General features: G+C 37.1%; 1 protein-coding gene across 5 annotated transcripts in view; it reads left to right on the top strand.

Moving 5' to 3' along the window:
• dpy19l3 (dpy-19 like C-mannosyltransferase 3) overlaps positions 1-12,467 on the top strand; it is a 78,527-nt gene that overhangs the window by 28,048 nt on the left and 38,012 nt on the right. For all 5 annotated transcript variants that reach the window (XM_028439546.1, XM_028439555.1, XM_028439563.1 and 2 more), the window contains 4 exons: positions 2,028-2,129; positions 4,670-4,743; positions 8,004-8,162; positions 10,996-11,106. In XM_028439546.1, coding sequence (XP_028295347.1) covers positions 2,028-2,129; positions 4,670-4,743; positions 8,004-8,162; positions 10,996-11,106 — 446 coding nt within the window. The remainder of the gene's footprint in view (positions 1-2,027; positions 2,130-4,669; positions 4,744-8,003; positions 8,163-10,995; positions 11,107-12,467) is intronic.

The raw sequence follows: 12,467 nt of genomic DNA, 5'->3' as shown, positions 1-12,467 counted from the left end.
ACATACGTTACAGAAAAGTGCACCATACAAAGAAATATAAAAGTGATGAAGTCCTGCACATGTTCCATAGAATTAAACCAGGAAAATTGCACCCACATTTTGCATCCCCAAATATACCCCTTATGCTCCCACATGAATACATACTTCCGACGGGCACTGTACTAGTTTTTTAAATGATGGAAAGGATCTTGATTAGAACATGAACTGAAAATATACAGTGGTGTGGCAGGAGATGAGCGTAAATATTAAAACAAAAGAAATAAATCTATTGTGTTATCACGTATTCATCACTATAGTTGTTTTTTTCATAATATTCTGAGCAAAATGTTGTCGTCGGACAAACGGGGGGACTTGGATTAAGAATTAATCCCACAATGCTTTGCACCAAACTTTTCTGACAATGTCAATAAACCGAGGGTTTACAGTGGAGATCAAAACAAACTTTTGAGTGCTAATGTAAACTTTTTACATCTCAGTAAATAATCTTTGTTTTATTGATCTATGAGGGATTTTGTAGCGTCTACTGGAGTTTCAAAACTAGATTCCGCTCACGAAATGAAGCAGTTAATTTCCAATAAAGTTGTTTTATTTATGAGTTTGTTGATTTTAACATTGAACAGGTGAGGATTCTCAGGTGAAAAACCTTGAATTGTAACAGAAAAACAAACAAATATCAGCACAAACACTTGAATTCAACATTCTTTTCTCACAAATTATGTTTTTACTTTTAAATGTTTTAACTTTGTCAAAATCTTAGCTTTACAACAAAAAATTTTAAATAGGATAAGCAAATTAACTATCTTTACTTAATTGACCTTCCTTAAACATAAAGTGAAATAGCTTCCCAACATCCAGTTATAATTAACAATTTCATTTTAATTTTTAAAGGTGCAGTCCGCAACTCTCAGATCCCTCTCTCCCCCCTCCCTCCCCGCTGCTGTCTTGCCCTGCCTCCAAACTTTCCAAAGTGCCTCCCTCAGAGGAGCTAACAAGCTAACGTTAGTCTGACAGCAACATCACAGTAATATAACATGCACTGTTCAAAGCATATTACTGCAGCGCTTCTCTCTCTCTATGTGCACACACCTCAGCAGCAGCAACAACACAGTGTCACCTACGGCAGCCAGTGACACTGTGTCACTGTGTGCTGCGCGTACATGAACAACACATGCACTACAGAGTTCTAGTGTAACAATTACAAATCAAATGTAATGTAAATCAAGCAGCAGTAATTACCTTTCAAGCAGAAAAGTCACCAATTCCATCCTCTACGCCTTAATGAGTCTGTTTTTTTTTTTTCAGAAACTACTAGTCTGATGTAAAGCTGTCCTTATATAGTGACAGCTTTAGCAAATATGACAAAAAGTCACTTTTATAAGAGTTACAGACTGCACCTTTAATAAAGTTTATTGTATGAAAAAGTTTCCCCAAACTCAACTTGTCCAATATAATTTAATTTAATTTTACCTTTACTAAATTACCTTTACTATATAACTTTAATGTAATGTTTAATTTAACATGATAAAAATAATTATCATCTCCAGCTACTGTAAGTTGAATCCAGCAACTTTGTCTCCTTTTTTAAATAAATAATATGTTATGGTTTCATTTATTCAGACACATTTTTTCAGGAAATTTACTTTGATCCCCTGACATGTTTTGACTGCCAACTGTTAGTAGATGCCTCTGAGGAAGACTGACAGTTGGCAGTCAAAACATGTCAGGAGATCAAAGTAAATTTCCTGAAATTAACATAACATATGAACTTTAAGTTAAGTTATTTTATTTGCCTCCATTTACAAGCTAACTTCACTGGACTTTAGGCCAACAATGTGTTTGCTTTTAGTTCAAATTCATCTGTTAAAAGCAGGTACTTTTATTGCATTAATTATTGGAATGTCACGGTTTTAAAAGTGACCTAGAAAATGACCTGCATCTGTATTATCAACAGCTGGATTTTAAATGTCAGTGATGGGAATGATTCACTAAATTCATGACTTTTAACTGGTGTTTATTTGTTGATGCAGACTGGTCTGAAGACTGGAGGTCTGCTGCTTCGTCTGGGTAAAGTCGTTCTTCACAGCTCCCTCGTTCTCCTGCTCACCTTCACCATCAACTACCTGACCAAGGTGCTCATACCGTCTCAATGGAGTTGGGACCCCATGTGGGGTCACCTGGAAAAGAAATGGGGTCAACTGAAATGTCTAGTAATACAAAAAAAAAATAAAAATTATATTTATGTTATTATAGAAATATGGTGCAGGAAGAGGCAGAAAGCATTTGAATAATAATATATATATATATTTTTAAATGAACCCCTCCCCCCCCACACACACACACACACACACACACAATCTCAAACTATATTTCTATATTTTCACTTTTTCAAATATGAATTTAGTTAAAAACAAAAGGCAGTATAAACATATCTGAGCTGATGCATGTTTTGGAGTTACAACTCATCATTTCCTCTTTTTTTTAATTGCACAATTAAATAGCGATACAGCGCAAGAAGAGGGAGAAAGCTCAAAGGGCTTAAATATATATGATTTTTTTAAAAATGAAAACACCACGCATAATACTATACTTTAACTTTCTCAAATATAGATTTAGTTCAAATAAAATGCAGTGTAAACACATCTGAGCTGGTGCATGTTGTCACTAATACCGGTGTCACGGACTGCGTTTATCTCGTAGTGAGATCGATTATGAGCATATATGCACATGTGCGCGCATGCAACCCTAACCCTAACCTAATCCAATACACTAATAAAACACATAGTCGTTCACTTTGAAAACAAATATAAACAGAACTAAATTATATATATTGTTTTAGCAAAAATTCATTTTCCGGTAGCGCGCATGTGCATATATGCTAATAATTGATCTCAGTACAAGGTAAACTCAGTCTGTGACACAGTTTTCTCTGTATTTGTAACAGTATAAACCACGGGTCAAACCCAAGGCTCAGGGGCCAAATCAGGCCCTTTAGACCATCCAATTTGGTCTTAAGGCGAAAGTAAAGTAACAAAAACAGTAATAATTGCAGGTGCTCACAGTTTCCCTGGTGCTTATATCACACGATTGCAGTCATTTTTAATGTTAAACTCAAAATTTGAGGAAAATTGAAGGTTTTCGTAAGATTTTTTACACATTTCCCTTAATTAAATAGAAATGTGTCAAACATTATAGGAAATGTAAAGTGAAGATGCTGGTTGAACTGATATTTGTCACTTATTGCTTGGATATTGTCAGTTTCTTACATATTTTGTATTTTATGTGTACGTAGAAGTGCAAACTAGGGCATAAAATCTGTGGCCCACTTAAGATTAAACTGCTCTGTATTTGGCCCTTGAACTAAATTTAGTTTGACACCCCTGGTATAAACAATATGATCAAAAAACTAACTTTAGAGGAAATAAGTCTCTGGGGGTCAGTGCAAATCCTCATGTAAATCATCAGGTCCCGGAGCAAACGTCAGGTGTTGTTCTGGGATGAAGAGAGAGACAAAAATGTCACTAAATGAACCAATAATATCACATGAACACATGCAACTAATCAGCGTTAAAGAATCACAGATGATCTCCGTTACAGAGCATTCGTCTCTCTCTCTGAGTGACAGCTGTCAAAATCTGCCATGTTTCAGGACCAAGGACAGCACAAGATCACTGCTAATTTAGCCACAAAGGTCATTAAACTTTCAGGACACAAAAACCTACAAATACAAAATATTTATAAACTTTTACACCCATAACATAAGGTCATAACTCATCTAATGAATCAGCAGCAGAGCAGAAAATAAAAATAAAAAGCGTGCTTATCTTTTATTTTTCAAAACAGCCAAAAAAACCGCCATAGAGAATTTTTAACATATTTATCAGCCAAGGCCTGTCTTGTCTTTGATAATCCTCCTCATGTCCACTGGATAGGTACAGGACAGGTGCTGCTCGCCGCTAAGCTAACTGCTACTGCTGCTAGTCGCTAAGCTAAGTGCTACTGCTGCTAGTCGCTAAGCTAACTGCTACTGCTGCTAGCCGCTAAGCTAACTGCTATTGCTGCTAGTCGCTACGTTAACTGCTACTGCGTTGCTGCTTCTCTCCTCTGCGATTTCCACACAAACAACCTTTACCTCAGGCTTAGCTTTATTTATTGGCTTTAAAAAAGCTCTTTTTTAGCCATTTTCTATGGTCTTCAGCGCTGACAGAGAAACAATTTTTGCGCTAAATCACCTTCGTAGCATGGGGGCGTGGCTTGACTCACTCTCTGCTTCACATTCGTGCTGTGTGTCTACATTCAATTTTCTATTTACATTGAAATTTCCAGTGATTTCAACAAAAAAAGACACAAATATAATACTTCAAAATGTAATTAAACACCTAAAAGTTAAAAAGGGGTTGGAATTTTTTTCTCTCTTTTTTTTTTTAATGAGGTGCTGGATCCAATCAAATAAGTGCCAGTCAAGCACCGGCAAGATCCAGCCTAAATTAAGCTCTGCTGTGGGTTGAACAGAAACTTGTGATATAGAAATGGGGTCACCAACCACTGCTTTAACCCCTTACTCACACGTGTCTCATGAACCACACACTCTTTGACCTAAAGCTGCTGTATTTATTCTCTGAGAACGAGCTGATCTTTGCTCCTGACACGCTGACCTTTCCTGTGTTTACAGAAAGCCCTGCAGCTGCGATCAGACGAGCACATCTTTAAATTCATCAAGTCTAAGTTTGGCCTGGGGCCCACGAGGTACGAACGCATGGCCGACACGTCAACAATGTACCTTTAATGTTTGTGAACAAGCATCATCGTCCGACAGTGAGCGAGTGAGACTCTGAGCAGTGTTGGAGCATCTGGGGTGGTAATGTGTGTGAATAATAGATGGTGGGCGAACACCATCCATCACTGTGTGTGTGTGTGTGTGTGTGTGTGTGTGTGTGTGTGTGTGTGTGTGTGTGTGTGTGTGTGTGTGTGTGTGTGTGTGTGTGTGTGTGTGTGTGTGTGTGTGTGTGTGTGTGTGTGTGTGTGTGTGTGTGTGTGTGTGTGTGTGTGTGGTACAGCTCATCTAGTGGATAGCTGCTCCAGGGTGACAGATAACACAGCACAACAACCTACTGCTACACCAGCAGCCCCTCAATTATTCAGTAGGCTGTGGATAATACGTTGCTCCTCTTCTTCTTTTTTACTTACAGACTCGTATCTTCTCTCCTGGTGTTTTTTCAAGGCTTGATCTTTGGCAGCTTTTACCTTTGAGGGAAAGTGAAGCCTCTGCACCTCAGTGACAGAGTAGAACCAAACTGCAGAACAACAACAAGTGTTAATATTAAGTCAGGATCAGGAACCATTAACCCTGCTTTAGTAAAATAAAAGAGAAAAGAGCTTGCTCTAACTTTAGCAGTGATATTATTCAGTAAATATGCCTTTAGACCAGGGATGGACAACTACCACAGCAGGGGCCACAAACACGTGATTGTATCTGATCAGAGGGCCACATAATCAATATTCAGCATTTAGAATAATGAAAAAATCAGAGCATTAATACAAGGGGAAAATGTTTTTGATGTTTTGTCTGTAGTCATTTTGTGTGTTTTTTAAATATTTGTGTTCTTGTAATTTGTGTATTTTTCTGTCATTTTTGGGTGACTATCTATTCTGTATTTGTTTTGTTTAATTTTGTAAACAGTGTGTGTCTTTGAAGCTATTCTGTAATTTGTTGTTGTATTCATTTTGTTTGTTTAAGGCCGCAGTCTGCAACTTTTACTCTTAAAGGAGCCATTTTGTCTGATCTAACCTGGATTAAAGTCCTTCCAGAGCCAAAGAAAACCCAAAAAAATCTTCTCAGTGAAGACAATAGTGTGTGTAAAATTCTATACAATTGAAATTAGATAAAATAGTGTTATGTAAACAACATTTTTTTTTAGAGTTAATGTAATTGAAAAGCTACAAAAAGCAATTTGCTAATTTCTTACAACATTTCAAGCATGCATATTAAGCCGTCATGTTGGCAGTTAAATAAGACTTTCCCCACACAAATGAAAACTATTTTTTCTTCCAGAATAGTCTTTTTGTTAGTTTAGTTATCTTACCAGTGCCCGTGTTCACAAAGCTTCTCAGAGAGTTCCTAACTTAGCCAAAAAAATTCCTAGCAAGGAACTCTGAGCAACAAGGGACAGAAATGTGTATCTTAGTGTGGAGGTGTGGTTGACCCTGTTGCTGGGTACAATGCAGTCTGCTAAGAGCTGTGATTGGAAGGAAAAAAAACCCAGAATAAAATCAACTGATAATAGTTGGACTGCATTAAGAAATGTGTAATCATGAAATTAATTTCATTCAGCAAATTAATTTGTACACATCTTAAAATGTTTGAACCTCATTCACATGCCGATTATTATATTGATTTACTTATTGTAGTTAACTGCCCACGTTGGTATTTTCACCACTTTATGTATTTGATATTAATAGTGGAGCAGACACAGCTGTCAGTAATTACTGTGATTGCTAGCCCTGCTAATCAATGCATCTCTCCCTCTCCTGTGGCACAAGATACGAGTGTGAAGCGCCGTTACCTGCTGCAATTAAAGCGAGGGCGGAGATTACAGCACACAGAGAAAGGAGCGAACAAATCACACAGCAATACAAGGCTGCTATTACTGTTTGAGAAAAGTCACAATCACAATAGTTTTATTCCCAGTTAGAGTTTAAAACAATAGAACTTGGTGGATGGTGTGAAAAAAACTAAAACAAACCATAAACACTAACATAATAATAATAATATTAATAATGATTAACATAAGCCGGTAACGTCTTATTAAATCACTGTCATCAAACATACAGATAATATCTCTTTGTCCTCTCTTTTAGGATTCTTAAAGTCCTTTTCACTACTAACAGTTTTTCACCTTTGCTCTATTAGGGCCTAAGATGCTTTGTAAATTACTTTTATCCTAACTCGGTAAAATTCTAAGAAAAATTTTAAATTCAAGGAGTTCTAAGATTTTCCCAAAAGTCACATTACTAAGCACTACTTTTAGCCTTAAGACGCTTTGTGAATACAGGCACTGGGATTTAAAACTTAAGCCACAGGAGCAGGAAAAGTCTATATACGGTTAAGTAGGGAGTAGGACTAATCAATTAATCGAAATTTGATTACGATTTTGATTTTTACACCCAACGATTACAAACATGACATAATAGAGAAGAAAGGAGCCAAAGCTAGCCTGTAGGCCAACTCAATGGCAGGAGAAACGCAGCAAAAACGCTGGTAAACAAACAAGACAAGTCAACGTCTCTGATATGAAAACACTTTGGGTTTGATGATGAAGACCTAGAGCAAAGAAACATCACTTACAAAAGGTGTTTTGTTTTGTGCAAAAGTGTACGTGTTTGAAGGATTGTATTTATGTTTAAAGAATATAATTTATGTTTTTTTTTGTACAAAAGATAAATAACTTTTTGGTTGACAAATAATCGTTTGAATAATCGTGATTTCAGTTATGACTAAAATAATCGTGATTATCATTTTTTTCTAGGGAGGTGGCAGAATTATAATATTTATATTTATTATAGTTATTTTTAGGTTAACAAATGGTTTTATCATAATTTTATTTGAAGTTAATGTCATTAATCTGTTAATACCCTCTGTAAGAAATAACAATTCATTATTTTAGTATTTTATCTCAAGCTATAGGGAGCCATTGTAAAAGAGTCAAAGAGCCACAGGAGGTTCCAGAGCCGCAGGTTGCACACCCCTGGTTTAGGTGGTTGTTGTGTTTCTCTTTGGGGTCATTTTATGTTTTGAGTCATTTTGTGTATTTCTATTTATAAATAAAGCAATTGTTTTTTTCTGTTCTCCATTCGTGGATCATTGTCCCTCAAACAAAACGATGAAGTACAGACCTGTTCCTGAGGAAAGATAACCTTAAAAAAATGCAATACTAATAATGGACTTGAGTGTTATTATTAATTAATGAATCCCTGAGGAGATTTTCATTCTGTATATTTTCCTATAGGGACTTTGATGCCAGTCTGTATCTGTGTGAGGAGGCGTTTGGCGTGCTACCACTGGACACCCTGGAGCGTCTGGCCAGTACCTTACTGGTTTACCCCTACGTCCTCACGCTGCTGCTGCTCAGTGGAGTGTTCGTCTTCTCAGCTCTGCAACACCTGAGGTGTGTAAAGCTTTACCGTGGATTTCCAGTGGATGCGTATCTGCTCCGCTGCATAACTGCAGCGCTATCTGCTGTCCTTCAGTACACACCGCCTCCGGTTTTGCTGCATATCTGTTGCAGCAAGGACTCAGAAGATCCCGCTAATTCACGTGTAATCGCGCAAATATACAGTATATGTGATTCAACCATGGATAAGTGCAATATTTACTTGTGGAATACGATTTTAGCAGACAGGTTTTATTCCCCTGATTCTGAATATGTGCTCGGTTTTCGGACCCGGAACGTCGGTGTTCTCCTCTGCCAAGGCCTCGGCCAATGGATGGAAATACGATCTGCCTTGAACATGGAGTATTTTATTTTGAATGGAATCCGGTTATTGTATTCTATAATTTTGAATATTTTTCAAATCTAATAAAATAACTATTGATAACGAATAATTTTAGAACAGTAATAAAGCATTTTATTAAAGAAATGTAAAGAAAAAAACCTCCAGAATATATATATATATATATATATATGTATTGTTTTTTTTATTAGAAATAGTGACCTTCTTTGAAGACAAACAAAATTGGAATATTCTTCTTCAAATGTCATAAAAACAGTAAATGATAACTAATTATAATAAAGTGCATCGCAACAAAACAATTATTTTTTTTATTAAATTGATTACAAAAGGTTAAAAAAGTGACCATTGAAATTTTTTTTTATTTTGGAATATTCTTCAAATCTCATTAAAAAAACTATTGATAATTAATGATTTTAGAACAGTAATAAATCTCTTTATCAATAAAGAACAAAATGTGATCTGTTTTTTTTTTTTCGCTGAGCCCCCAGTTTGAGAACCACTGGTTTATCAACTTTAAACTTGATTTATGATTCTATGAATGTGTCTGCTAACTTTAGCTAACTTTTAGTTTTTACTCAGGTGTTTTCTTTTTCTTTTTTATATTTATATATACTTATATTCTAATCTCTGCAGAGCTGTTTTAAAAGGAAAAAGCTCAAACAAAAACCCTTAGAAATGCTGTGCGTCTTCTAAAAACCACGCTTCACTACCTATTATTATTCCACAGTCTGGATGTCTCGGTGTGTGTTCCTCCTTTAGGCCAAATGTCTTTGTGCATCATTGAGAAAACTTATTTACAGTACGCTGTGTGGAAATGTAACACTCAGTGTCTACAATAGGAAGTTTTACAGCTTTTGATAAAATCTGCAGAATAAGTGAGGAAGGTATTGCTCTTCTTATATTAATGTCTACGTCGTTGTTGTTGTTGACAAAAAGTGAGATGTGTTTGCCCTCTAACTCTTTTTTGTACTTTGGAAATAAGTTTCTGTGGCAACTCATTGAATAAGGAGTAGGTTAATATATATATATATATATATATATATATTTGCATTTCCTCTTTTCCTCAAATAATACAGATTGACCCCAGGGATATTTGACATTAGAATGAATTCATCTTAAATAGTTTTCATGATCCAAATCTTTTCTAATGGGGGGTGAACATCCATGATTTTCACAGAATTAACCATATTGTTTGATGTTGGTGCCCCACCCACCCACTCTCATCAGCGTGTCATTGCCCAATCTGGTTAGATCTCGGAAGAATTCCAGGGGCCACAGTGGGGGACAGTCGCTCCAGTGGTATGTCATTGTGTCTTTGGGCAAGGCACTTCACCCATATTGCCTAGTATGAATGTAGTGTGTGAGTGAGTGTTGGTGGTGGTCAGAGGGGACGATGGCGCACTATGGCAGCCTCGCTTCTGGCAGTCTGCCCCAGGGTAGCTGTGGCTACAATTGTAGCTTAACACCACTAATTGTGGAGTGAAAGAATAATTCCTTAATTCTGTAAAGCACTTTGAGTGTCTATGATAAAGTGCTATAGAAAATCCAATGCATTATTATTATTATTATTATTATTATTATTATTATTATTATAAACTTATTTACTCACTATTTCAGATGAGAATGCCTCAAAATCAGGCTCCTCCTTAACACAATCCTCTGTCTCAGCCACATTCTCAATTTTGCTGTGAAAGAGCTGTTTCAAAACCTCATTGACGTAAACCTATTGCCTAGAGGACATTTGTACGTTTGCTCCTCTCTTAGTTTGCATGTCCTTGTGGGAATGGCATCAGCTAAAACAGCTTGGGGTCAAATTGACCTCAGAAGAACACCATTGCATGCAATATGTGTTCAGCACATTGGAAACATATCATCACGATAGTACCCATCAAATTAGGAAAACTAAAAAATAAAGTGACCTCAAGGATAATCGGACGGTTAAACCGTCAGGATAGTAATTTATTCACGGCTTCAACAAACACTTCATATCGTTGTTTCATGCTCAGGGAAACAGAATATTCCGGCATCTGCCTGCGGTGCGAGGTGAGGGCTGCATTGAACTAATCACATTAGCATATCAACTCGCCCACTGCTGCTGGGGGAGCGGAATACTAACCTCATAGAACAAAAGGGCTGTTTGCCAATTCCCACATTCATTTGGTCCAGTTTAGGCTGCTTTACACAGCCAGATGAGTTAAATTGGATTTATATTCAAATGGACGGAAGCATGCGTCCAAAGCGTGGCGTTAACATGGTTGACCTTGGGTCGTTCTGATCGTGTCTACACGCTGTCTCCTGCAGACACAAGTGGTCGTGGGCGTGCGGTTGGTTACACGTGCACTTCAGTACAAAGCTGATGAATACCAGCCACTGAAAATCTGAATAAACTGAATAAAATCAGTTCCACCCACCCACCATCTTTGCTTTCCTCTGCTATGTTTTATTTATCAGCTGCTCTTTTGTCTCGTCTTCTTTTCTTTTTCCCAGGATGCCTGTTGGGGGTTCATCTGAGTGCAGGGAGGGGGCTCTCCGTCCAGACGTGGCCTATAATCTGCTGCACACGCTCTTCTTTGGCCTCCTGGCTTTCAGCACCATGAGGTGAGGCTGTGCATTCACTGTAGGATGACCATATGTCTAGTTTTACCCAAACATGTCCTCTTTAATGTCTTGTCCGGTGTCATGTACTGAGCTCACATCGTACTGAGATTGTATACACGCATTCACGCACATTTAAAAAACTCATGAAAATGTTTAGGTTTCCCACTGACTCTGAATGCTTCTGGGGAACAGTTAGTTTAAAAGATCGTTAATATTTGCTCTGTTTGAGAAATTGCAGCAGTTTTTAAAAGCTAAGGTGTGGCTTCACAGAGCCTGTATCATGTCATTATGATATTTTTACTCACATGTGACATAATCTTTAAAGATGCCGCTTTGTTTTGACAAAATCGTCAGACGCTGCAGAGAGAAGAGAGAGACAGGGTCCCCAATGTCATTAATTTCCTGGAAAAGTTATGGAATTTGAAAAAAAAAAAAAATTCCAGTCTTGAAAAGTAATTTAACTGTTTTGGAAAATATTTGGAATTGTAGCCTATTTTATTTTAAAGGGGACATATCATGCTAAATCCACTGTTTTAGCCCTTAAAACATCATTTTGTTGTATATTTAGAGTGTTTAGAAGTACAGAAAAGTTCAAATTAGTCTCTTCAGATGCTCCGTAGATATCTTTATATTCTGTTTTGGTCATATTTTTCAATCTGTTTCAATTTTTCTATTCTCTATTACGTTTTTTGAACTATTACATCACAGTATTTGCAGCAGAACTGCCAAATTAGTTCATCAACTCCAGGCCCAACACTTCGAGCAATCCGCCATTTTCATTTCTCGCTTTTATTTTGTAGTCCAAGCTCCAGGATGCAGAAGTTACGAGAGGATAAGTCAAAATGTTGGGTTGTTGGATGTAGTAACCCACACGCTTCATTACACCGTCTCCCAGCATCAGAACCTTTTCAAAGTGTCTGGTTGAGTTTTATTTTTTATAGAAATGTACCACATCTGTGGATAAGGTCATTTTAGTGTGTGTGAAGCACTTCAATGATGACTGCTTCATCAACCTCCACCAGTATAAAGAAGGATTTACAGAAAGACTTTGTCTGATTGAGGGTTCAATTCCTTCTATCTTTGGAGACGATGAACAGAGCACTTCGGTAAGCTGTAAATAACGCTAAAAAGTGTGATGATAAGACGTCCCTGTCATTGTTTTGTTAGCATTAGCAGTTGCACCGTCTTCATATGTTAGCGCTGTGTGCTCGTTTTAGGTTCATCATCTTCATTTTCATATCGCTCCGCCGGGTCAGACTCTGGCTCAAACATGTAAGGCTGGATGGACAAGTCTTCTGTTTTTGACATTTTGTAAATAACGTGTGAATAAACATTTTCTGCGCCGTTACATAATCGTATCT

Source organism: Gouania willdenowi, chromosome 3 (assembly GCF_900634775.1).
Source record: "Gouania willdenowi chromosome 3, fGouWil2.1, whole genome shotgun sequence".
NCBI lineage: Eukaryota > Metazoa > Chordata > Actinopteri > Blenniiformes > Gobiesocidae > Gouania > Gouania willdenowi.
Note: the sequence above shows the minus strand (reverse complement) of the source record. Positions and strands in the feature narration are given on the sequence as shown.